The sequence below is a fragment of the Chiloscyllium punctatum genome, chromosome 6, assembly GCF_047496795.1.
Source record: "Chiloscyllium punctatum isolate Juve2018m chromosome 6, sChiPun1.3, whole genome shotgun sequence".
NCBI classification, from domain to species: domain Eukaryota; kingdom Metazoa; phylum Chordata; class Chondrichthyes; order Orectolobiformes; family Hemiscylliidae; genus Chiloscyllium; species Chiloscyllium punctatum.
This window is the reverse complement of record NC_092744.1, coordinates 34,597,768-34,625,644: the sequence shown is the minus strand read 5'-3', so window position 1 is coordinate 34,625,644 and position 27,877 is coordinate 34,597,768. Positions and strand designations below refer to the sequence as shown.

At 40.6% G+C, this 27,877-nt stretch overlaps 1 protein-coding gene across 2 annotated transcripts; it reads right to left on the bottom strand.

Annotated features, from left to right (window-relative positions):
- Window positions 1-26,438, bottom strand: LOC140478863 (uncharacterized protein C2orf72 homolog). Of its 2 annotated transcripts, XM_072572402.1 has the most exons (3): window positions 25,757-26,438; window positions 10,385-10,501; window positions 1-217 (listed from the first exon to the last, which is right to left on the bottom strand). In XM_072572402.1, the coding sequence occupies exons 1-3, from the start codon at window positions 26,415-26,417 to the stop codon at window positions 96-98; spliced, it is 900 nt and encodes a 299-aa protein (XP_072428503.1). In that variant the 5' UTR covers window positions 26,418-26,438; the 3' UTR covers window positions 1-95. The 2 variants fall into 2 exon arrangements, with proteins under 2 accessions (XP_072428503.1, XP_072428504.1); XM_072572403.1 differs by lacking the exon at window positions 10,385-10,501.
- Between the last annotated feature and the right edge of the window lie 1,439 nt (window positions 26,439-27,877).

Here is a 27,877-nt window from a genome sequence, read left to right as displayed (position 1 = left end):
TCTGAAAAATCAATCATTTAATTGTTTTTCTCAGCAGGTCATGGTTTTCCTTAATAAACATGTTAACATAGAAAATAGCTGTTTATAAAACTCAATTAAACTTCTGTTTCCATATTCAGTCCATTATTTCTGCTAGAGTCAATCTGTAGGTCATTTTTACTGCCACCAGAGGTTGCGCCCACTGTCAGTTGTGGTGAAGCAGACTTCTTAGATGTTCCTAAAAAAAAACAAATATCAAAAACATAATCCCACATTTATTATTTGCTTTAAAGCCAGAAACACAAGTTATATTTTCAATCAAGGAGTTGAATTTGTCAAAATGAAGAACAGTAGAGCTCAAAATGAAATAGTTTCATTTAATTTGGCAGCAAACAAATACTTTAGTTATAGCACAAAATGATGCAAAGGGTGAAACATTTTATTCTACCTCAGTTTGCTTCAGTCAAGCCACAGCTGGACCACAGTTAATTTTCTAATCCCTATAACAGTCATTCTGTTGGCACTCAATCAGATAATGACTTTTATGCTAGGAGCAAATACTCACCAGAAATTGGATAAAAATAACCCAACTCTCTTTAGAGAAGAGTTTGCAGCAATCAGAAATCAGAACATTTAATCCATCATTCTGGATTTGATTTGAATGCAGTTTCCCTTAAATTCTAAAGTTATTGTGAACATTGTATGTGATACATTATACATAAAGCTTTTCCAAAATTTTGTCCAATATTTCACAATACTCCTCTTGGATTACTATATCCATATCATCCCTATCCTTTTTGAAATACAGAGACAAAAATGTGTTTAAAATTCTTATATCCTCTGCATCTTCACATTGGCATGGTTGCTCAGTGATTCGCACTGCTGCCTCATAGATCCAGGGACCTGGGTTCGATTCCTGTTTCGGCAACTGTATTGTGTTTGCATGGATTTCCTCTGGTTTCCTCCCACAATCCAAAGATGTGCATGTTAGGTGAACTGGCCATTGTAAATTGCCCATAGTGTTCAGGGATGTGTAGGTTAGGTGCATTAGTCGAGGTAAATGTAGGATATTAGGGGAGGGGAATGGGTCTGGTTGTGTTACTCTTTGGAGGGGGTTGTGTGGACCTGTTGGGCAGAAGGGCCCGTTTTCACGCTGAAGGGATTCTATGATCCTAAAAATTCCCTTCTTCATCTCAGATAGGTCCCATTTTATCCATAACTATCGTTTTACTCTTTATATACTGGTAAAAGATCTTGCTTACTAGTTTTTTTGGTGCCTTCTTTGATTTCCTTATTTCTTGTTTTAAATTGAGCCCTGTATTTTCTATACTTCGAGGCTATCTGCAGTTTTGAATTTTTTGTGGCAAATTTTCTTTTTCTGTTTAATCTTCTCCTATATTTTTCTAGATGATCACAGGGTCTAGATTTGGCAATAACATTCTTGTTTTTGGAAGGGACATGTTTGCTTTGTGCCCCAAGGATCTTACTTTTTAGGACCCTCTGGTTGACCATTGATTTAACCTTTTGCAGTCCTATCTAGTCCACCTTAGCCAAATTACTTCTTGCCTTATCTCACTTAAAAGCTTATACTTCTTATTTATCTCTGTCCTTTTCCACACTAATGCTAAATTTAACTGAATTGTCATCACTATCCCAGATATAGTCATCCACTGTCACTTTACCCACTTGCCCTCCTTCATTTCCCAAAACCAGATCCAGAATTGCATTTCCTCTTATTTGCCTTGTCATACACAGGTATTGTTTACATTTTTTTCCTGGACACAGTACATTAATTTTTCACCTTCAATGCCGCTTATATTGTTTGAAACCCAGTTGATATTGGGATAGTTAAAATCTCCTGCTCGTATTGCCCTCTTATTCCTATAGGCAGAAATATATCGACATACATGTTCCATCACTGTCCCACTATTTGGCAGTCTGTAGTGTACTCTGAGTAGTGTGACTGCCCTTTCTTAAGTCCATAAAACCTCATTTGTTACCCCGTTTGACATATCATCCCTTCTCACATCTGTAATTGATTGTTAACTAATACTGCTAACGTCCCCCGACCTTGTCACCCATTCTATTCTACCTGAAAGCTCTAAATTCAGGTACAGTGAGCTGCCAATTCTGCCCCTCCTTTAGCCAGGTTTCTGTTATAGCAACATTTTCATGTTGCTATGTGTCTGTGCCCTTAGTTTATGTCTTGCTTGTTTTACTTTAATACTTCTTGCATTAACAGCTCAAACCGTCAATTTGCTCTCCTGCCTGCTTTTTAATCCTTATTTCTTTTGCCTTTCGGAGTTGTTGACTACATAACTAACTAGTGTTATAACTCCCATTTCATGATCTGAATCTGACCCATCCATGCCTACACTTTGAATCCCATCCCCCTGTTACTAGTTTAAAACCTCACTAACTGAACTAGCAAAAGCCCCATTGAGGATATTTGTCCCATTTGTGCCCAGGTGCAACTGTCAGGCTTGTATAGGTCCAACCTTCCCCAGAAACAGTCCCAATGCCTCCAAGAATCTAAACCACTCCCTGGTACACCATTTCTCCAGCTACGCATTCATCTGATCTATCCTCTTATTCCTGCTTTTGCGAGTATGTGGTACTGGAGTAATCCTGAGTTACGACATTTGAGGTCCTGCATTTTAATTTATCCCCTAACTTCCTGTATTCAGTTTTCAGGTCCTTATCCCTTTGTTTACCCATGTCAGTGGGACCAATATGTGTCTATTTACACTCCCACTCCAGGATGTCCTGCACCTGCTCCATAACATCCCTGACTCTGGCACCAGGAAGGCATATACCCTCCTGGATTCATATCAGCGGCCATTGATGTTTGTCTGTACCCCTTACTAATGATCTCCTATTAATCATAGCCCTGCTGCTCGTTTTCCTCCTCTTCTATGCAACAGAGTCACTTGTGGTGTCATTGACGTGGCTCATGCTGCTTTTCCCTGAGAGCCCATCCCCCTAACACTATCCAAAATGATATCTGTTTGATTAATTAACTAAAATTAATTTTAATTACCACTTACCCCTTGCAACTTACCCACTGACATTCCGTTTTTCACCCAACTCCAAAGCAACCCATCAAAAGTTTGGATAGAATAACCATAATGAGACAGTACGTGTTAGAGAAGTTGGAATCCTTGAAAATAGACAAGTCACCAGGGCCAGATGGATTGTTCCCTACGATGATGCAGGGATCGTGCAGGAGATAGCAGATGCTCTGACGATTATTTTCCAATCTTCACTAAACACAGGTGAGGTGCCGGAGGACTGGAGGAATGCAAATGTGATTCCTTTGTTTAAAAAGGATACAAAAGAAATGCCAAACAATTATAGGCCAGTTAATCTTATTTCAGTGTTGGGCAAATTGTTAGAATCAATCCTGAGGGATCAGATAAACTGTCATGGAGAAAGTGAGGACTACAGATGCTGGAGATCAGAGTCGAAAAGTGTGGCACTGGCAAAAACAGAGCAGGTCAGGCAGCATCCAAGGAGCAGGACAGTTGACGTTTTGTGCATAAGCCCTTCATAGGAATGTGGTGGTGATGATGGGGGGGTGGGGAGGGATTGGGGAGGAGGAGGTGGTGGGTGTCAGGAGATAAATACAAGGGTGAGCCTGGACCGTATAGGTGGCAAGGACGTTGGACAGATAGGACAGTCCAAGAGGGCTGTGCGGAGTTGGAAGGTTGGATCTGGATATATATTCCGCCTTGGGACCCTCCAATCATACGGCATCAAAGTAGACTTCACCAGATTCATTATCTCCCCTTCCCCCTCATCCCAGATCCAACCCTCCAACTCAGCACCACCCTCTTGAACTGTCCAATTTTCTTCCCACCTATCTGCTCCACCCTCCCTTTTGACCTATCAATACGACCCCCCCACTGCACCTACATATCGTCTCCCCAACTAGCTTCCCCTCACTCCCCATCCTCCTATTTATCTCTCAGCCCTCTTCACCCCCAACACCTCCCTTCCAATCCCATTCTTAATGAAGGGATTATGCCCAAACCTAGAACAGTACATCAAAGTACAGGTACTTCAGCCCTCAATGTTTTGTCAACCTTTTATTCTACTCTAAAATCAAACTGACCTACGTACCATTTACTTTACTTTCATATTCCAATTCAAGAGTCGTTTAACTGTCCTTCATGTATCTGACTCTACTACTACTGCTGGCAGTGCATTACACGCACCAATCACTCTGTGCAAAGAACCTACCTCTGACATCTCCCCTCAACCTTCCTCCAATCACCTTAAAATTATGGCCCCTTGTGATAGCCATTTCTGCCCTGGGAAAAAAATCTCTGACTATTCACTCGATCTATGCCTCTCATCATCTTGTACACCTCTATCAAGTCACCCTTCTCCGCTCCAATGAGAAAAGCCTCAGCTCCTTCAACCTTCCTTCATAAGACATGCCCTCCAGTCGAGGCAGATTCCTGGTAACTCTCCTCTGCAACCTCTCCAAAGCTTCATCATCCTTCCTACAATGCGGCGACCAGAACTGAACACAATATTCCAAGTGCAGTCTAACTACGCAGCTCTTAAACTCAATCCCCCTGCTAATGAAAGCCAACACACCACATGCCTTCTTAACAACTCTACCAACTTGCTTGGCAAATTTGAGGGATCGATGGACATGGACTCCAAGATCCCTCTGTTCTTCCACACTGCCAAGAATCCTGCCTTTAACCCTGTATTCTGTTCAAATTTGACCTTACAAAGTGAATGACTTCACACTTTTCCAGGTTGAACTCCAACTGCCACTTATCTGCCCAGTTATGCATCCTGTCAATGTCCTGTTGCAACCTACAACAGCCACCTACACTATCAACCACTCCACCAACATTTGTGTCATCGGCAAACTTACTAACCCACCTTTCCATTTCCTCATCCAAGTCATTTATAAAAATCACAAACAGCAGAGGTCCAAGAACAGATCCCTGCAGAACACCACTGGTCACCAAATTCCAGGCTGAATTTCCATCTACTATCACCCTCTGTCTTGTATAGGCCAGCCAATTCTGTATCCAGACAGCCAAATTTCCTTGTATCCCATGCCTCCTTGACTTCTGAACGAGCCTATCACAGGGAACCTTATCAAACACCTTGCAAAAGTTTATATACATCACATCCACTGCTCTATCTACATCAATCTGTTTTGTCACATCCTCAAAGAATTCAATAAGGCTTGTGAGGCATTACCTGCCCCTCACAAAGCCACATTGACTATCTCTCATCACACTATGGTTCTTCAACTGATCATAAATCCTGTCTCTCAGAACCATCTCCAATAATTTGCCCACTGCAGACCTAAGAGAGATGGTCTGTAACTCCCAGAATTATCCCGGTTCCCTCTCTTCAACAAGAGAATAACATTTGCTACCCTCCAATCATCTGACACTCTTATAGTGGACAGTGAGGACGCAAAGATTATTGCCAAAGGTGCAGAAATCTCTTTCCTCGATTCCTGTAGTAACCTCGGGTATATTCTGTATGGCCCAGGGGACTCATCTATCCCTATGTTTTTCAAAGTTTTTAGCACATGCACCTTTCTTAACATCAACCTGTTCAAGCATATTAACCTGTTTCACGCAGTCCTCACAAAGTCAAAGTCCCGCTCAGTAGTGAATACTGAAGCAAAATATTCATTAAGGACCTCCCCTACCTCTTCTGATTCCAGGCACAAGTTCCCTCCACTATCCCTGATCGCCCCTACCCTCAACTCTGGCCATCTTCTTGTTCCTCACATAAATGTAGAATGTCTTAGGATTAAGGAGAACCCTATCTGCTAAAGCTTTTTAATGACCCCTTCTAGCTTTCCATTCTTCAGTTCCTTCCTGGCTACCTTGTAACCCTCTACAACCCTGTCTGATCCTTGCCTCCTCAAGCTTAAGCAAGTTTGCTTTTTCCTCTTGACTAGATGTTCCACATCTATTGTCATCCAAGGTTCCTTCACCCTACCATCCCTTCCTTGCCCCAGTCGGATAAACCTATCCAGCACTATGAGCAAGTGCTCCATAAATCACATTTCTGTTGTGCATTTCCCTAAGAAAATCAGTTTCCAAGTTAGGTGCCCCAGTTCCTGCCTAATAGCATCATCAACTCTCCTGCTCCTCGGATGCTGCTTAACCCGTTGTGCTTTTTCAGTGCCACACTTTTCGACGATTGTCATGTAGAAAGGCATGGACTAGTCAGGGATAGTCAGCATGGCTTTAATAAGGGAAGGTCAAACCTGATAATTTTAAATTGAATTAAATTCATTGAGGAAGTGACAAGGAAGATTGATGAGGATAGTCCAGTGGATGTTGTCTACACAGATTTTGGCAGGGCATTTGACAAAGTCCCATATGGCAGACAGGTTAAGAAAGTAAAAGCCCAATGGATGCAGGATAAGAGATTAGATTCCCCAGAGTGTGGAAACAGGCCCATCAGCCCATCTGGTCGACACCGACGCTCCGAAGAGTAACCCACCCAGCCCCTAACACTATGGGCAATTTAGCATCGCCAATCCACCTAACCTTCACATTTTTGGAATGAGGAAGGAAACCCATGCAGACACAGGGAGAATGTGCAAACTCCACACGGACAGTCACCGGAGGCAGGAATCGAACCTGGGATCCTGGTGCTGTGAGACAGCAGTGTTAACCACTGAGCCACCGTGCCACCCCCAATAATAGTTGAATTGGATCCAAAGTTGCTTAGTAACAAAAACAAAGGGTAACGGTCAATCCTGTCCTCGCAAATGGAAAGCTGTTTCAAGTGATATTCTGCAGGGTTCGGTGTTGGGACTCCTGCTGATTGTTATATATTAATGATTTGTACTTGAATCTGGGGGGGGCACAGTTGGGAAATTTGGTGACAACATAAAAATTGGCAAGGAAGGAGGTAAGATAGGTGTAAGTTCCAAAATGATTTAGATGTATTGGTGGAATGGCAGATGAAATTCAACTCTAATAAGTGTAAAGTAATGCATTGAGGGAGGTCAAACTGTAGAAGGAATACAGAATAAACAGGAATATACTGAAAGGGGGAGATGAAGTGAGCAAGCTTGGTCTGCAAATACACAGGTGCCTAAAAAGGTAGCAGTACAAGTAGAGAAGGTTGCAAAGAAGGTATATGGAATGCTATCCTTCATTGGCAGAATACAAAAGTAAAAATTTAATGATGTAACTGTGTAAGATACTAATGAGGCCACAATTGGATTATCATGCAGTTCTGAACACCATTTTACATAAGGACATAATTGCTCTGGAGAGAATGCAGAGAAAATTTACTAGAATGTTGCCAGGGCTGGAGAACTATCGCTAAAGGAGAGACTGGAACAGAGAAAGCTGAGGAGTGACTTGATTAAGGTATACAAAGTTGGAAGGGATAGAGATAGGTGTACAGAAGGGAACCCATTTTCTTTGGCAGAGATTGCAAAAACCAGGGGTCATAGATTCAAGGTAAGCAGCAGAAAGATGAGATGGGACGCGAGGGAGAAAACATTTTATGCGCAAAGTGGCAGCAGTCTGAAATTCACTGTCTGAGTTGATGGTGGACACAGAGACCCTAAACTGTTAACTCCTGGACCTGCACCTTAAGCACTATAAGTTGCAGAGCTATAGACCATGTGCAGAAAGACAGGATTAGAAAGGGCATCTGGGTGTCTTTGGGTCGACATGGGCTGAATGCTCCCCTCCTATGCTTGATCATTTCTATGGTTCAAAGTTATACCCAAAAGTTTTAAAAAGAAAATTCCATAAAGCCATATAATCCCTAATATTTATGTTGACATTATTGATATGAATATTTAAAATGAGAAAGCATACCAAGTACCCACCTCCCAACAATAATCTAATGGAAATTAGCATCACTTAAGGTAAGGACTATTCAATTTTGAGAAATCAGATTAGCATTAGAAAGTAATCAAATTGTCATCTTCACTGAAAGGAATGTATCATTATCCATTCCAACTTATATACAAACTGCACCTCGACTGTGTAAATGATTGGAGGAGGTTACCAACTACTTTGGAAGGTCCACATCACAAGAATTGTTTTGTTTAAGTTAAAAGATTAAAATTTTAGTCAGTCTCTTACCCTGGGCTTTCCACTAGAAGATCCTGAACCCTGCTACCTAAGTCCAAAACTGCACAAGTTTTAACAGTTATTGCCAAGAACTGGTTTAGGCAATCACTACCAGCCATCAGATCTGGTTATATCACATTATGCATTTTCAAAATCTGCTCTCATCCACTAAAACTGCCTACTATGCCAGGATGAATCGAGAATGCAGAAACAACTATCAGTTTCCTTGTACTGCAAACCATGTTTTTAACACCATCTGTCATCTCCGTTCACCTGAACAGTCACCAATAAAGTAAGAGGAGCTCATGTTTGTGGCAAAACAATCCATAGAAACTGTCACTTCCCTCTCTTAGTTCACTTGGCCACATTTCCTCTAAAGATCCCCTCATCCCTGTCTCTGGACTTGCATTGTTCTCTAGGTTCTCCCTTCATGCACATATTGTTAATTTAGTGCACAACTCCACTGCAGACCACCCGTTTTTTCTAGTCGATATTGCCAATAAGGCCTCCTCCGAAAAGTACTGTCCCATCCTTTCAAATTTGTCATTAACACCCTTCGCTTCAGAAAGTCAGCCCTTGTTCCCATCATGTTTACAATCAATCGACAACTGTACCAAGCCTCCTGAACCACTCAAATCGGTGAATTTGTCATCTTCCAACCTGGCGTTCATGTTTCCCAAAATTCCTGGTTTTTACCCTTCCAATAGGATTCTGACCTGGTTAAAGTATCAAACAGCTTTCAGCAAAGTCAGAAATGACATGCTCGGTGACTGTGACAATGGTCACTTTCTTGACTTCTGTTTAGCTTTTCATAAAGTTCAGCACATCATTCTTCTCAAACACTTCCCCACTATTGTATTTATCTGGTCCTGTTCTTATATCAATCCATTCAAAGTCATAGTCTGCATATCTTATGTTCACAAATCCACAATATTATCTCCGATGTTCTCTGAGGATATATCCTTTACTCTCTTCTATTTCTTACTTTCATACAATCTTTTAGTTCAATCACATGAGTTTTTGCATGCAGGCTGACAATATCCAACTTGACATCACCACTTCCTCTACCACTTTCTCCACTGTCAATAAATTATAAGACTCCTCCATCAGACATCCATGACTGGATTAACAGAAACTTCATCAGTTCTAATAATATCTGATCATTATCTACCAGATCCATTCCTCTTCCTGACAAGTGTCCGAGACTGAACCTGATAATTCACAACCTTGGTGTAACATTTGACCCTAAGATGGCATGCAGACGTAGTCACAAACCTATCAAGAATTTTAATCCCACCTCTGTAACATTGCCTAACTTTGTACCTACATCAAACCTGTTATTAAAACCATCATTTGTACCTCCCTTGTGTTTAGATATATCTATTCCCCCGACTTGTGACTAACTTCCCTTATTTTCCCCTTTATACATTTGATGTCATCCAAACGTCCGCACCTGTATCCCCACTTGCAGCAATGACCTGTTCAACCATCGCTCTATGCTTATCGATCTATACTGACTCCAGGCTATGCACTATCTCAATTTTGAAATTCTTACCCTAGTTTTCAAATCCCTCCATGGTCTTACCCACCCTTATTTGGCAATCTGCTAAAGCCCCACAACCCACCTACATACTTGTGCTCATCCAATTCTGGCCTCTTCAGCATTGTCATTTTAATTGATCTATTCTGATTTTAATCACCATTAGGGGACATTGGTGGAGTGGTAATGTCACTTGACTAGTAACCCTGAGTCAAAGTTTATGGTCTGAGGACATAGATACCATGAAGGGAGTTGAACCTAAAAGAATTTGGACATGCCTTTAGCTTCCAAGACGTTCAGTTCTGAAACTGTTTCTTAAACATCCCAAACAGTTTCCTCATTTAAATCCATCCTCAAAGCCTATTGCTTTGAGAAGCTATTGATCATCTGCCTGAATCTCTCTTTAGGTGACATGATGTCAACGTGAGCCATCTTGAAACTCTAACTATGTTAAATACTATATAAAAGTTCTTTGTGTAAACAGATTCAGTAGTAGTCTTAAGTGAATTGGATAAATACTTTGAAGCAAAAAAAAATTTCAGGAACATGAGGAGAAGTGGGAGAATTGAATATGAATTGGATTGTTCTTTAAAAGAGATACAAACTCAAATGGTTTAAATGCTTTCCTTTCATACTGTACTATTCTATGAGGGATGTTTGAAAATTCCATTTTGTTTAGAAATACCAGACAACCAGACACAGGCAAATAAATATGTTTAAAATTTTGTACCATTTTTGAAAGAAAGAGGTATTGTCATTTTCCACATACCTTCTTGGTCTATACAATTCCGAATGTTATTAACTTGTCTATCCTCTATACGCCTTCTGGTATTCCTGAAGAAACAGTAAATTCTGGGAAAACGTATCCCTGGTCTCTTTCTCATATCTGTGAGCAAAATCAAATTTCCTTAGTTTCTGGTTTCATCAAAACAAAATAATGTACTGTTTTGGTTGTTTTATTTACTTCCTGTTGAAGTAATGTTTGCAAGAACATGAGGAAATAAAAATATTCCCACTTCCCTGGCAGGATCATACTAAGCACTGGTACACATCCCTACTATTTTATGATTTGGAGATGCCGGTGTTGGACTGGGGTGTACAAAGTTAAAAATCACACAACACCAGGTTATAGTCCAACAGGTTTAATTGGAAGCACACTAGCTTTCAGAGCGACTACCACCTGATGAAGGAATGTCGCTCTGAAAGCTAGTGTGCTTCCAATTAAACCTGTTGGACAATAACCTGGTGTTGTGTGATTTTTAACTACTATTTTATTACTTACTAAGTAGTAGTATTGAAGCTAGAATTAAACATGCCAGAATTAAACAAATGTGGAAATATACAATATAGTTTTCACAAGTTCTTAAAATCTACATTTTTCTACTTTTGGTAGACTCCATTAAAATCTACAGACTCTAAGCTTTTAGAGTATGAAGAGGGAGCTGAAATTATAGGGTGTATAAGATCAAAATAATTGAATGCAGACATGACAAATTAATGAAGATTTCAGCAGATGGTTACATCAATGAAAGAGGCAAGTGACATTCCAGTTGTGAAGTCGGCAGCTTGTGTAATGGGAAAGATATTGAGCCAGAAACTTGTTTTAGATTCAAACAATAAAGAATGGTATCAATTTTGTTCAATATGATGGTAGCAAGGAAGTGAGCTGAAATGTGAAGTTGTACCAGAAACCAAAAGAATGCGTTTCTTCCCCCCACCCCCCGAGTATTTAGATGGAGGAAAAGATGATTCCAAAACTGAAAATTAGAGACATAGTATAGAGGCAATGTAGGAGTCAAAAGAGGCAATGGAGAGCTAGAGAGAGAGTGTATGAACATACATGAACCCGTAAACTCCATGAGGGCAATTTTAATCCTTTATTTCCTCTTAGATCCGATGAAACTCATGTTCATTTGTCTAAACATTTATTAATACTTGCATGGGAGATACAAATATCATGAGTGCATATCCAAAAGTGATGTACAGCTCAAATCTTTATTGCAAGAAGATTTTTTTTCAGATAGGTTTGCAAACAACTATCCTGACAAATAGTTTCCTCACGCCATCTCTACCTAATCTGTTTGCATAGTTCACATTCAAAGTTAGTAGACATTATCTAAGCAAGTTCAAACTAATACACATGATTATATTATATTATGCACACATACTCAAACAAATACATGTTATTATAGTATCCAATCATATCATTACAAGTTCACATCTCCTAGCTGCAGTACCTTTGTTATTACCAGTAAACCTAGACTATTTTATCCTTTTCAGTCCCTCCTACTGCCTATACTGGTATTTTTCCTTTCATCTAGATCTGCAGATGATGTATTGAGGCACAATGTTGGAACAAATAAATAGAACTGATCCTGGGGACACTTTTAAATTAATGACACAGGGCTCAGAGGCTAACAATTGCTGTGATGTAATGGGTGTCAGGAGGTAAGCAAAAGCGAAGCCAAAATGATAACTGTTCCAATCAGCTGAATAACAGCAGCACTGGGATTGGTATGATCACCTGTCTAAAAGGCTAGAAAGAGGCAAAACACACTTCAGCTAGTTTCACAAAGGATCTTTACATGCAGTGCACTAGGGATATGAAAGGATGGAAAATTGATTGAGGAAATCCAAACAAAATGTTCTGGGTAATTAAAGGCCTTTGGAAATTGAGATTGTAGGTGGTGATTAGTACAAGTAAGTTTTTATTGGTGAGATTTTAACTGTCCACATAGAACAGAAGAGAAATAAATGAAAAGGACATTTATTTTAAGACTCACTTTTGGGGCCTGAAACTCCAACGAAATGGAAGCTTCTTTGCACCTTTTGCACATGTTAAGCTCATTTTTAAAAAAAAAACCCAAGGAATCACAGATGCTGGAAATCTGAAACAAAACTATAAATTGCTGGAAAAACTCAACAGATCTGGCAGTATCTGTGGAGAGAAGGCAAGGTTAATGTTTTGGGTCCAATGACCCTTCATCAGAATCGCTGGAAAAACTCAGCTTCTGAAGAAGGGTCACTTGACCCAAAACATTAACTCTGCCTTCTTTCACAGAATCTGCGAGACATGTTGAGTTTTTCCAGCAATTTCTAACCTCAATTTAAATTGTGAAGTAAGCTAATTTACAGATAGAGAGACCTGCAAACAGTCTAAACAAAGGGTTGTTTGAAGGTCTTGGTTTCACCCATTTGCTTTAATTCTTAGTTTTCTATAAATTTCTATTCGTGCTGCTTTAGAAATCACAATGACATTTTGTACTTGCTCTCTTATCAATTAAAAAATGAGAAAGTTATTTTGCTGATTCTATTAAATATTTCAGAACATTTTATCAGGATTAATTGAAAGAAATTTGTTTCTAGTCAGGATTATAACAAACACCCTCACCGACTTGTGCCATACCCAGATTTGCACCTTGACAAACAGCAAGCAACTCAAATCTGACATGGTGTTATGCAGCCTTGCAGACTACTTACTCCCTTTTACATCATCCTTCCATGATTTCAAAATGATTTTTAAAAAATAATGATATACATTGTTTGCATCTGGTCAGTTAGAATGATGATTAACTCAAGTCTTTATCTGCCATTTAGTTTTTCCTATTTCCAAACTCCAAAATGCATATGTGCTGTGTACATAAAGAAACAGCTGAAAATGACAAAGGGAAACTTTAAAATGTATCTTTGGATCTTGTATATATTTTAACATGTCTGTTTTATTCCATGTTTACAAAGAAAATGCTGGGACAAATTAGAATTATGAGATGTTATTCATAAGCATCGTTACAAAATGGTTCATACAGTTTAAAATATTATTTTTCAAAAAAATAAAATTTATGTATTTTCACACCAACTCGTGTTCCAGTTATTTCATTCCCGATGAAGAGTTTTTGCCCGAAACGTCGAATTTCCTGCTCCTCGGATGCTGCCTGACCTGCTGTGCTTTTCCAACACTGCTCTAATCTAGACTCGTCACAGGAGTAACCACGTTGTACTTTTGTAGGATGCTATATTCATAGATCAGTAATCCAACAAACTACATTAATAATCCAAAGCTGTAAAATCAATGCTGCTCTGAAGATTGGAGAACTTATATTTCGTAAATTGAATAAAGCTGGAATATAAAGCTATTAGAGGTAATTGATTGCAATGAAAACCCATCCAAAGTATTAATTTCCTTTAAAAAAGAAAATCTACTACCTCACTAGTTTAGCTTGTACTTGATTTCAGATCCACAGCAACATGGTTGTCATCTTTAAAAATTCATTCACATGATGAGGCTGACACTGGCAAGGCCAACAATAATTGTCCACCCCCAGGTGTCCCTCAGAAACTGGTGGAGATTTGCCTTCTTGAGCCATTGCAGTCTATAAGTATAGTCAAAGTGCTGTAGAAAGACAGCTCCAGGATAGGATATATGCAGCATGGTGGCACAGTAGTCAGCACTCAGCACTGAGTTTGTTTCCAATCTTGTATGATTCTGTGTGTGGAGTCTGCACATTCTCCCCATGTCTGTGTGGATTTTCTCCTGTTTCCTCCTGTAGTCCAAAGATATTTGGTTAGGTGGAATGACACCTTCCCAGCTACCTTCCCCTCAACCCCACCCCCAGTCTCTCCACCCATTTAATCTCTCAGCGGTCCCCCTCCCCCAAACCCTGATGTCTGAAACGTTGACTTTCCTGTTCCTTGGATGCTGCCTGACCTGCTGTGTATTTCCAGCATCACATTATTCAACTCTAATCTCCAGCATCTGTAGTCCTCACTTCCTCACTACATTACCCTGTAGTGACGTGGGATGAACGTTATCAATGATAAAAACCCCAATGCGGGGTTACAGAGATGGGGGTGGGTCTGGGTGGAATGCTCTGTGGAGGATCGATGCAGACTGTCTGCACTGAAAGGATTTCTAATGATTTTGACCTAGCAACAAAGTCAGGATGGTATGTGGATTGGAGTGAAACTTCCAGGTGGGTGTTTCCATGCATTTGCTAGTTTTGTTTTTCTAGAGCAGGCCTGGGCATTTTACGGCCTGCGGGCCATATCCGGCCCTTTGGTCGTTCCTGTCCAGCCCGCATGAGGTCAATCTTAAATTAGAACATAAAATGAAAAAGTATTTACGCCACGCACGCAATACAATTGTGTTGCTTTTGTTTTGAAAAGGATGCTTTTTTAAATTTACGAATGGATACACATGCGCGTGTATGAACAGCTAAAAGTGATGCTTGCTGGCTAGCCCTCAAAATATCAGCTCACGCCAAGACAAGTTGTGTCATATCCCACGAAATCGCCAGAAACAGTAAACAGCTCTCTGATGGACAGTTTATTAAGGAGTGCTTGTTGGAGTCTGCAGAACTAAAATGCCTGGAGAAAAAGGAGGCATTTGAGAACGTGCCCCTCTCCCAATGCACTGCAACGAGAAGGATTGGGGACATCACGAGAAATCTGGAGCTTCAGCTGCAGAAAAGAGTGGTCAACTTTGACTTTTTTTTTCTTGGCGTTGGATGAGAGCTGCGACATACGTGACACAGCCCAGCTACTCATCTTCGTACATGGGATAACTTAGGACTTTAAAATCACAGAGGAGCTGGCAGCCATGCAGTCAATGAAAGGAACAACTGATAATGATTTGTTCACAGAGGTAAATGCATATTTGGACACGGGACTAAAATGGGACAACGGATGGTTGTCCAAATCTCAGGAAAAAATGTTGGACTCTTAAAGAGAATGCAGGATAAAGTGACAGAAATTGGTATTGTTGCATTGTATTATACATCAGAAAGTGTTGTGTAAGTCAGTGTTAAAAATTAACCATGTAGTTGATGTTGTAACTAAAATAGTTAACTTCATCTGGGCAAGAGCTTTGAATCACAGGCAGTTTGTTGCACTTTTGGAGGAAAATGAGACTAAACATAGGGACATAGGCTACCACACAGGTGGCTCAGCTGTGTGGTAGCCTTTGTCACAAATATTTGATTCACTCTTGTTGGAGGTGGTCATTGCTGGGCACACATGATGTGAATACTATTTGCCAGTTATCAGTCCAAGCCTGGATGTTATGCAGCTCAGGCTGCATACTGACTCAGACTGCTTCAGTTTATGAGGAGCTGTGAATGGTGCTGAACATTCTGAAAATATCAGTATCTGACCTACGATGGAAAGAAACTCATTGATGAAGTAGATTAAGATGGTTGGGCCTAGGATACTACCCCCCAGGAACACCTATACTTTAGTCCCAGGTCTGAAATGATTAGTGAATTTCATAAAAGATCCTTAAATAGCATCTTCCAAACCCATGATTACTGACACCTGGAAGAACAAAAAGGCAGCAGATACATTGGGAACACCAGTACCTGTAAGTTGTCCTTCAAGCCACTCCTCATCCAGACTTGGAAATAGATCACCATTCCTTCAATGTTGCTTGGTCTAAATCCTAGAATTCCCTCCCTAATGGCATTGTGGTCTACCTAACGCACAAGATGGAGGGGTTCAAGAAAGTAAATCACTACCACCTTCTTGAGGGAAACCAGGGATAGACAATAAATGTTGGCCCACCAAGCAACACCCATATCCCATGAGTGAATTTCAAAAACCCTCCAACATTATCTTATAACCATCTTCCTTTGTGATTAGTCAGATTCCTCTGGGTGGAGTCTTTTTCTGATTTTCATCAACTCCATCTTTGCTAAGGCTACTTGATGATGATGCCACACTTGGTCAAACGCTGTCTTAATTCAACAGCAGTCACTCTCATTTCACCTCCGGAATTTAGCTCTTTTGTACGCGTTTGATCCAACACCGTAATGAAATCAGGAGCTGAGTGGTCCTGGTGGAACCCAAACTAAATGTCAGTGAGCTGATTATTACGGAACAAGTACTCCTTGATATAGTGTTGTCGATGACACTTTCCATTGCTTTAACAAATTTTAAATTGGCCAAGTTCGATTTGTCCTGCTTTTCGTGGACACAACATTCTTAACCAATTTTCCCCATTGGTCAGGTAGATGGTAAGTGCTGTAGCTGTACTGGAAAAGCTTGCTAGGGGCGTGGCTAACTCTGGAGCACAAATCTTTAGTATCATTGCCAGAATGTTTGTTAGGTCTCTTTGCACAGTCCAACGTCTTCAGCTACTTCATGACATCATTATGCTGACCTAGCAAACCTCTCAGTGTCAAAAACTCTTCAAGAAGTATAATCCATATTCCAATTGAGGAAGGAAGGGTCACCAGACCTAAAACATGAACTCTGATTTGTCTTCACAAATGCTGCTACACCGGCTGAGATTCAACTTCTGTTTTTGTTCCCGTGCATAATCCACATGTTCTGTCATGGTTCAAATGGCTCATCATCAGCTAAAGAAACAAAGACAATGAGGGATGGCAATAAATGCTGTTTTCATCAATAAGCCCACACCATGAAATTGGATTAGAGACATAGATTCATACAGCATGGAAACAGACCCTTCGGTCCAACTCATCTGTGCCGGCCAGACATCCCAATCTAACCTAGTTCCATTTGCCAGCATTTGGCCCATATGCCACTAAACCCTTCCTAATCACATTGCCATCCTGATGCATTTTAAATGCTGTAATTGAACCTGCTCCACCACTTCCTCTGGCAAATCATTCCATACATGCACCACCCTCTGCGTGAACAAGTTACCCCTCAGGTCCTTTTTAAACCTTTCCCTTTTCACCATAAGTCTATGCCCTCAAGTTCTGGACTCCCCCACCCTAGGAAAAACACTGTGGCTATTCACCTTATCCATTCCCTCCAATTTTATAAACCTCTAAGGTCTCTTACTTTCCAGGGAAAACAAGCCTCAGTCTATTCAGCCTCTCCCTATAACTCCAGTCCTGGCAACATCCTTGTAAATCTTTTTTGAATCCTCTAAAGTTTATAGGAAGGATGTATTAAAAGGGCAAACAGAATGGGACACAGTATTCTGAAAATGGCTTCATTAATGTCCTATACAGCTGCAACATGATATCCCAACTCCCATACTAATTGTTATGGCCAATGAAGGCAAGTTTGTCGAATTCCTTTGTCACCACCCTATTTACCTGTGACTCCACTTTCAAGGAACTATGCATCTGCACTTCTAGGTGTCATTGTTTGGCATCATGCCCCAAGACCCCTGCCATTAAATGTATAAATCCTGCCCAGGTTTGCCTTACCAAAATGCAACACCTTACATTTATCTAAATTGAACTCCATCTGCCACTCCTCAGCCCATTGGCCCATCTGGTCGAGGTCTGTTTGTACTCTGAGATAATCTTCACTGTCCATTTATGTTCGTGGTCATCTGCAAATTTATTAGCCATGCCTTCCTATATTCATATTCAAATCATTAATGATTTCTGTGTTTAGTTGTGTTCTGAGCGGACTCCAAATGTTGTTGTCAGATTCAAAGACAGCAGAAAATGACAATTTTGGTCAACAATATGACTCCCAAGATCCAGTCAGATTTCAAGCTCTTTTAGCTAAATTTACCTTGGGAGGTGATTGTAAACTGACAGAAGTTAGAGTATAGTGTAGATTTTGACGTACAATGGCAAAAATCAATTTATACAGAAACTTAGATGGAAAGTCAAAATGGCACACACAATAATTAAGTTAAAATGAATAGCTCAAGGAAACCCTGACATAATTAGACCCTGTGTGGATAGGCAGGTTCTCTCTCCTGGCAAAAACATTGTGAAGAAACAAGGCAGAACAGTCATTACTGCAAAGCAGTTTTCAACTAAGAATTTTGCAACTTTTCATCCTCTTCAATGCCCAAATTGAAAATTCCAACATGTACGTAACTCCGGAAGAAAATCTAGGGAAGCACTGAGTTTACATTTACAATTTAGGCATCTAATAAAAACTAAGAAAATTTATACAAAAGGCACGTAAAAAAAACTACTCCTTGTAAAAGAAAAATAAAACAAAAAAAACTTAATAAGCCATGAACTAGGGCAATTACAGAATACATTTAATATTTGGAGAACCAGGAATGAATTTTTGCAAGACAATTAAAAGAAAGATTTTTGGAATAAAGCAGGAATTTGGATAAGCATTTCAATTCATAGAGTCATACACTACAGAAATTTGAAAGTCCAAATTAATGTGCCTTTATATATGTTATAGCATCTTAATCTCCTTTTTATTAGTCCCGTCAAGCAGAAAACACTCAGAAGGTTGGCAATACCTGTGGTTGTAGCACTTTCAGTTTTTGTTACAGATCTCTAATATCCAATTGTCTGCTTTCCTAAACTTAAGCATTTGAGTTTTGAACACAAACTATTTGTGACGATATCAGAACCATACAATGAACACTGCTCTGGCGGTGGTAACTTTTAAATCAAGTTCAATAACATCAATACTGCCCTTTTCTAAAAACTTAGCACAGAGAAGCAAGCTGAGTTTTTATTTATGATAGTTTGGCAGTTAGGAAGTGGGAAAAATAACAGAATTTTCAACTATTTCTCAACAACTCTCTCACAGTTAGTTGCAATTCTAATAAATATACAAGCAATCCTAGCTGTTTCAGGTTCTGACAATCTGAATGGAATTCCAGCTGATCCCTTCAAACTACTCAATTCCATTAGGTATACAGGGTATGTTATTGACCACACATTAATGATTAATGGTGAGGAAGCAAATAAGTAAAACCTTGAGGAGTTAGATATTTAAATGTTTATTTTGGGAATTTTTGTTTGATGTTCATTTTCTGTAATGACCAATGAACCCATTCACGAGTCCACTTCTTTCTGCAACTCAAATGAATAATTACGTGTTTGGAACTAACAGGAAACATGCTGAGACGCAAATGCACCTAACACTATGGGCAATTTACCATGGCCAATTCACCTAATCTGCACATCTTTGGACTGTAGGAGGAAACTGGAGCATCCGGAGAAAACCCACACGGAAATGGGGAGAAGTGCAAACTCCAAACAGACAGTTGCCCGAGGTGGGAATTGAAGCTGGGTCCCTGGCGCTGTGCGGCAGCAGTGCTAACCACTGAGCCACTGTGCCGCCTATGCAGTGCATAGTTTCTGATATACTGCTATTTCTACGTGTCCGAAGGGAGGAAATGCATTTTCCCTTCAGATAAGTGGTAACATTATTGGGTAGATTTTAGCTTGTTTATCATACAGGTTCTGAAGTATTTAATCTGAACGAATATCAACTACCCCTGATGACTTCAGTACATGATAGTCAGAAAGTGCAAGAAGCTAACTCTTGAAAAGATTCTCTGAAGGTATTTAAAAGTTTAGAAACCTGGAATCTAAGGACAAAGTAATAAAATTAGAATGTTTACTTTTCCATTTGTATTGAAAATAACCTATGTGACCTGATATTTTAGCTATATGTTATTTCTTCACAGAAAGAAATGCAATGCTGGTCTCAGGTGGCAGAAGAGTGTCTCCAGGACTGCTTGCAATCAGTGACTGGACCATACTCAAGTACTCAGCGCAAAACCCAGACAAATATGCCACCACCATCATGATCTTCACTAGCAAATGTGTGAAGCACTGCATGCCAAAGAAGTCAATCTGGGTGTTGCCCAACCAGAAACTTTGAATGAACTGTGAAATCCACTGCCTACTGAAGGCCAGGCGTGCAGTATTCAAGTCAGATGACCTAGACCTACACAGAAAATCCAGATATCACCTCCACAAAGCCAAAAGAGATGCCAAGAGGCAGTACCTAACCAAGTTAATGGCCCAAACCAATGATATGGACACCTGCCATCTGTGGCAAGGACTAAACAACATAAACAGGGTACAAAGTGAAGCAGAGCAAGATAGTGGACAAAGGCACATCCGTCCTTGATGCATTTAATGCTTTCTGTGCTCAGTTCAAGCAGAATGCCAGCAGTGCAGCGTCATCTGCACCGACTACCCCGGATGCAACTGTTCCCTCTGTCACTGCTGCAGACATCAGATTGATCTTCCTAAGAGTCAACCCAAGGAGAGCGATGGGCCTAGATGGAGTCCCTGACCGTACCCTTAGGTCCTGTGCAGACCAGCTGGCAGAGTATTCATTGACATCTTCAAACACTTCTTCCTACAAGCTGAAGTCCCGACCTGCTTCAAGAGTTCTGGTGAGGCTACAATATGATACTATACTAAAACAGCAACCATTCCAGTACCTAAGAAAGCATATACAACATGCCTTAATGACTACTTCCCAGTGGCTCTGACCTCCATAACTGCAATGTGCTTTAGGAGGCTGGTGTTGTCCCACATCAACCCTAGCTTCCCAGCCCCTCTATCTCCTGTAATTTGCCTGCCAATATAACAGGTCCACAGCAGATGTCATTCACTAGCACTGCACTCATCCCTGGAACACCTGGACAACAAAGACATCTACGTCAGACTCCTTCAGTCATTGACTACAGCTCCACCTTCAACACCATCATTCCCCCACTGACTGAACTCAAATCTCCGAGACCTAGGTCTTGGCTCCGCCCTCTGCAACTGGACTCTCAGCTTTCTGACAGATTGCAATCAGTGAGGATAGACAACTGCACTTCTTCCACTATAACATTTGACACTGGAGTATTTGACAGCAATCTAAAGTCATGACTGCCTGGTTAAGAGCTGAGGTTTGATGCATATTCCCAGGACTCCCCAGGGACTTCTGCTGGCTCAGGTTCTGTAATTCTGCAATGCAGATCAAATGGAACTGCACTTCACAGAACCAGGTGCTGCAATGGATTCTAAACAGTTATACAAAAAAAAAACCAAAAATCTTGCATGTGCTAGGAAATTTAAAATTAAAGTTAAAAAACTGGACTTACTCAGATCAGACAAGATGTAAGAGAGTTATGGAAACAGACCTTTGGGTACTTATGAAAGAAAGGCAAAAGGCAAGATTGTGAATGTAATTAGCAGCAAATATTATTACAATTCTTGAAGAAACCGATAACATTTTAGAGAGATGAATTTCTCAAATAATTAGTGGAAATAACACTCAACTTCACTTTAAGGACTTTTTCTGCATCAAGAAAGCTAAAAATGAACATAGATCAAATATGATAACTTGTAATGGATTAATAAAACTAAAGAAAAAGTTTCATAATTTCACAGTAAATTTCACATTGACTAACTGCATAGTTTAAAATATTTCTTGTGAAAATGTTCACTGTGCACCATGCTTCTTGCAGATATGCAGCAAAGGGTTTATTTCAAAGTCATTTCCAACTCTCCAAAAGGTTCACCTCTCCCCAGCACACCTGGTCAAAACTTCCAGTATCCTTTGGTAATCATTCCACCCCTCCAAAGGTTTTCAGATGATCATCATCAGCAAGGCACACTCTGACAAATCCCTGTTAGAACTGGATCACACTGCTGTTGAATAGCTTCCACATGCTGCAGCAGTAACACATCATTTCTTCTGCTGTAACTATCATATTTGATTAGACATAAATACCTTCACATACCCTACAGTTTCTCTTTCACTGCTTACAAACTACGAAGAAAAAAAATCACCAGTATCAATCCAATATGTGAGCAGATAGCGTCAAGAGAACACTGGAGACTTAAACTTAAGACCTAACTTTCACTTGAAAGACGAGGGATATTTACCAGTCCTACTCACCAGTTGGCTTCTTTCTGTGCACTTATGTTACACTATGGTTTGTAACATCACTCACCATTGGTCTCACTGCAGGTTGGCTTTTCGATGCATGTCTTTTATCCTCACCCACTCATCTCTCATACTTGCGATTTTATTTCTTGCAGTAAGCCCTAGTTAAAGTACTTCTGCCCCTCTTGCATGGCGTTTCCACTTTAAAAGAAACTGCTAACAACAGTCAGTAACTCACTTGGCCTTCATCCTACACTGCTGAAGTATGACAGCATGCCTGGAGTAGCAACGGGTTTTCCTAGAAATAAGATGCCAATTGGTGGAGCTCCTACACAAGACTCCATGCATTTCAAACAGAAGCAGCACGCAATAGATAGCATTAAATGATTCCACAACTAACAGATCACAACAAAATTCTGCAGACCTGTCTCAGCCAGTCATGAATGATGGTTGACAGTTAAACTAATTGGAGGAAAAAGGTTTCCAAAACATCCCATTCTCAAATGATGACACATCAGTGCAAAAGAAAGCTTAAGCATTTGTCTAAGTGAGGTGCAAGTGACTGACATGGACATTAAAATAGCATTCGACAGTGTGTGGCATCAAGGAGTACTTGCAAAATTGAAGTCAGTGAGGATCACAAGTGAAAATTCTGGTTTGAAGTCATACCAAGGAAAGGAGGTTGCTGAAGATATTCCCTGTAAGAGTTTCTCATCTTCAGCGACTTCATCAATTAGTTTCCCTCCATCATAAAATTAGAGATGGGATGTTCACTTATGACTACAGTGTGTTCAGTTCCACTTGCAACTCCTAGGATGCTGAAGCAGTGTGAATCCACATGCAACAAGACCCGGACAACATTGAGGCTTAGGCTGAAAAATGGCATGTGGGATTTGCAGCATACAAGTGTCAGAGAATGGCCATTTCCAAAACAACAGAATCTAACCACTTCCTCTTGAACTTCAACAGCATTATCAGTGAATTGCTCACTATCAACAACCTCGGGGTTAGCATTGAACAGAAGCTTAGAACATAGAGCATTACAGCGCAGTACAGGCCCTTCAGCCCTCCATGTTGCACCAACCTGTGGAACCAATCTGAAGCCTATCTATCCTACGCTACCCCATTTTCATCCATATGTTTATCCAACTACCATTTAAATGTCATTAAAGTTGATAAAGCTTAACTGGACCAATTGAGTAAACATTGTTGTGGCTATATAAGCAGATCTGAATTTGAAATTCGACTTTGCAAGGTCTGCCCATCATCCACAGGCAAAGGTGATCAAAATTTGCCTGAAGACTGACTTCCCTGAAGAAGCCAACCATCAGCCTGCTTAATTAGCATCCCATTCACCACTTTAAACATTCATTCTCTTCACTAACAGTTCATGGTATACAATCTGAGATGCAGTCGTAACTTGCGATGGGTTCTCTTATAGCTTTTCCATAATTAGAATCTCTGCCATCTAAAAAGGCAAGACCTGCAGAAGCATGGGAATACAATCACCTGCGAGTTCCCTCCGAGTCACACACAGTCCTGACTTGAAACTATATTTCCATTCTTTCCTGAATCCTGAAACTCTCTCCCTATAAGCACTGTGTGTTCCTACACCAGATGGGCTGCAGTGGTTCAACATGGAAGCTTCTTACCACATAGATCCATCTCAAGAACAATTAGGGATGAGTAGTTGCAACCTTTGTTAACAATATGTACATTTCGAAAACAAGTAATTAAAAAAAAAACTGACACCAAGTCAAATAGGATGACTTAGGATAAACAAGAAGTGGCACAGTGCCGCCTCACAGCGCCAGAGACCCGGGTTCAATTCCCGCCTCAGGTGAGTGACTGTGGAGTTTGCACGTTCTTCCCGTGTCTGCATGGGTTTCCTCCGGGTGCTCTGGTTTCCTCCCACAGTCCAAAAGATGTGCTGCTCAGGTGAATTGGCCATGCTAAATTGCCCGTAATGTTAGGTAAGGGGTAAATGTAGGGGTATGGGTGGGTTGCGCTTCGGCGGGTCAGTGTGGACTTGTTGGGCCGAAGGGCCTGTTTCCACACTGTAATGTAATCTAATCTAATCTAAAAGTAATAGGGTTTAAAGACAATTTCAGAGTATGACAAAGTGAGCTGAACTGAAGAGTTTAGGGTGAAGACTCCAAAGCTCATGTCCCAAAAAATTGAAGGCATAACCAGAATTGGTGTGGCAAAGGAAGTTGGACCAGAGGGCTAATGATACCAATATTCTGGAAGAAAATGGGTTAGTGAAATGCAGTGTGGAGGGCACAGCAGTAGTTTTTCACTGCTGTCTATTAGACTTCTTCATTTCTATGTTTTTAATGCCTTACCGACTCTACATATCCTTTATCTTTCTTCAGTGTTCCTCTGTCGATCTCTTGTTTCTGGGGGCTGGTATCCGAAACTTACTAGTGGGATATCAATCCTAACTTTGTTTAATGAGCGAGATGCTAAATTTGTACAGGCATAGGGACTATAACTTCATCTGGTCAAACCTTACACCCGCTGAGTGCCAAAATCCTAATCCACTGGCAGCACACAAGCTCGTGGGTGACAAAAATATAGTCAAAACATTCTTTTACTTCGATGTTTATTCAATAATATGATAGTACTTATGATATTCAACAAAAAGTGTGTTGTGATCAATGAGAAAACTTTTTATATACTGTTATTATCACACAATTAACACAAGCAGCTTCTACTCAACATACTAACAGTACAATATAAAAATCCAGAGATTACTGCCCAATTTGCTCTAATTGCCAAGAAACCCTGCACCTTTGTGAGTTGCACAATAATGGTTTGTGCCTGGCTTGCTATTCAAGGCAGCACAGGCAGTTCTTGTGGTGACAGTGTTGGCATAGACTAACCTTGCTACGAAGGGAACTAGGTTAATTCAGCCGAAAGTACCCTTTCAACTTTAACAAGCAAACATGGTCTCATTTCTTTAGATATTAATTATAAAGATATTTTTAAAACGGTTTTTTTTGTCCTTTCTCTCTCAACCCAATCCTTCATTTTCTTTCTACCTGGTTTGACATAGGTCGTCAGAATAGTGAATTCAGTCTATGGCGCAAAAGCAATTCTTCCATCCGAATAAAGAGATACAGATTTTCTCCCGCCATTTAAACGTGTAGAGAGGAAGGTAATGCTGTTTTGATGTCTCACTAACTGTATATGACCTTGCTAAATCTAATAAACACACTGCAAGCGAAATCCAGTGAACTTGGTGTCAGTGTGCCAGAGACATGAATCTTCGAAGAGAGCGACAAAATGTGTTTGGGATTATGGGCACCAGATAGTTTTTGTTCTCCCACCTATTAAATATATCCTTTATAGAATGATAGAACAAAAACGGCCAAGTGGCTCAGATTGGTATTCCTATGACAACAATGCATTTTATGGATGATTAACTATATTCAGTGAAGGTAAGGTCGGGGGTGGGGGGAGGGGTAAAATCCACCAAAAACAACGGCAAATTACAATTCTATACCGAAATATGGAATACGTGAATCTTTAATTAGGCGAGAGTCTCACTAGGTACCTGTTGTCATGCTCGAAACAGCTCGGAGGACAATACAAGTGGTCTTTTTCAGCTGTAACATGGAGTCTGGCTGGCTGGCTATGAAAGGTAGAGCTTGCACACATTCACCGGGGTGCCGATGGAAAACTGTCCGCAGATAGTAATCTATCAGGCGAACGGCAACACTGAGCTCCCCGCTCACAGTGTCAGCGTGCACCACCGCAATGAGAGCGGGTAAGTCTTCCCAAGAGCTGGACCTCTGCCGAACATCCTTCAGGAGCTCTCGGATCACGAGATCGTTCTGCTTGTTACAGATGAAATCTTGATGGAAGAGAAAGAGAATAAGCCGGGCTTTGATCCTCCTCTGCTCCTTACTCCCATTAACCATCTGGGTCACCTTGCTGGAAGATTCTAATAAACTCTCCAACTCTCGCTCCTTGTCGGGCTCAGATTTCTGGCATTGCTGCTCCATCGTGTGCTGACTGCTACCCGCCTCCGACAGTTTATTGCAAAGTTTCCCTGAACATGGAAACAAGTTATTGACGAACTGAAACATAAGGTCCCTGCTCTCGCACACCTCCCCAATCAAGAAGATACTCTCCCTGCCTCCTATGGCTTTGACCAGCTGCTGGAATTCCCTCTCGGTCCAGTCTGGATCGAGGTCTGTGTTCCCTCCCTCCATCTCTCAGCTCGGACTCAACCCCCTGAGCCAAAGCCACTGCACCCCGGAACACCCCGCCTCTTCGAGCGCCACCTTCCCGAATATTGACGAATCAGATGCGCCAAAACCAAAGAGGGCGGTGCCGCTACTCTTTGTGATATCACAATCAATAAGAAATAGGACTTCCTGCTTTCATCTCTTTTAGACCCTGTTCGTTGGGTACAAAGAGCTGGTGCAGTAAACTGCAATGGTCCCACCTTGGAATCTGAGTGATAGCCTGGTATTAGGGATACGTCCAACACCAATACAAGTTCTCCCCGAGAAATTTATAGGAACTCCTATTTGAGGTAAATATACTTAGGATGGGAAACTTTACGAGAGTGAAGGTATATTAGGTAGATGGAATAAGAAAATATATGAATGTCAGCTTCTTTGCTGTTTTTGCTATGTGATTCTATGTAAAAGGTGTATTGGTGTGATGTTAAGACTGTGTGGAGTTTGCACATTCTCCCCATTTCTGCGTGGGTTTCCTCTGGGTGCTCCAGTTTCCTCCCACAGTCCAAAGATGTGCAAGTTAGGGTGGATTGGCCATGCTAAATTGCCCATAATGTCCAGGGATATGCAGGTTAGGTGCAGTAGTCAAGGGTAAATGCAGAGTAATGGGGAATGGATTTGAGTGGGATACTCTTGGGAGGGACGGTGTGGACTTCAGTTTCCACACTGTCAGGATTCTATGATCTTAACATCAATAAAACAATTCATGGCCTTCAATACCCTATGTTACTTAGGAAAAGAAGATTAGTTACAGAGGTAACCTGTTTGCTCCTTTCAGTCCCCTCAAGATTTTAAATAAAAATCAACTTGGAAAAAATCAACTTGGAAAAAATCAACAGGTCTGTCAGCATGTGTGGACAGAGTTAGCATCTGCATATTCAATACCGCTTCTTCAGAATTTTTGTTTCAATGAGATCATCTCTTGTACTTCTCAACACCAACAAAGGCCTAATCTGTTCACACTTCATAAAGTAAGCCCTTCACCCTGGGAATTACTCAAATGAATCTTCTTTGAAGTTATTCGCAAGCATTTTGTTTTTCAAATAAGGGGACCAAAACTGCACATGATACTCCAGATGTGGCTTAAATCAGGAAATAGGAACATAGTACTGCTAGGGGATAGAGTAATGAGTTGTGAGCATAAGTCCGAAAGGCTGGATTTGCCTACCTGGTGCCAGGGATAACACCATTTCCTCTGGCTGAAAAGGAACTTGTAGTCAGAGAGGAGGGATCCAGATGTTGTTGTTATCCACATTGATACAAGTGACATTGCTAGGCTTAAAAAAAGGTTTCTGATGAAATAATTTGAATAGTTAGGAGCTATATTTATAAGGTGAACCTCCAAGGTAACAATTGTGGGATTATTACCCAAGCCACAGCAAACTGGCATAGGATAAATAAAGTCAAGCCATCAAATGTGTGGCTCT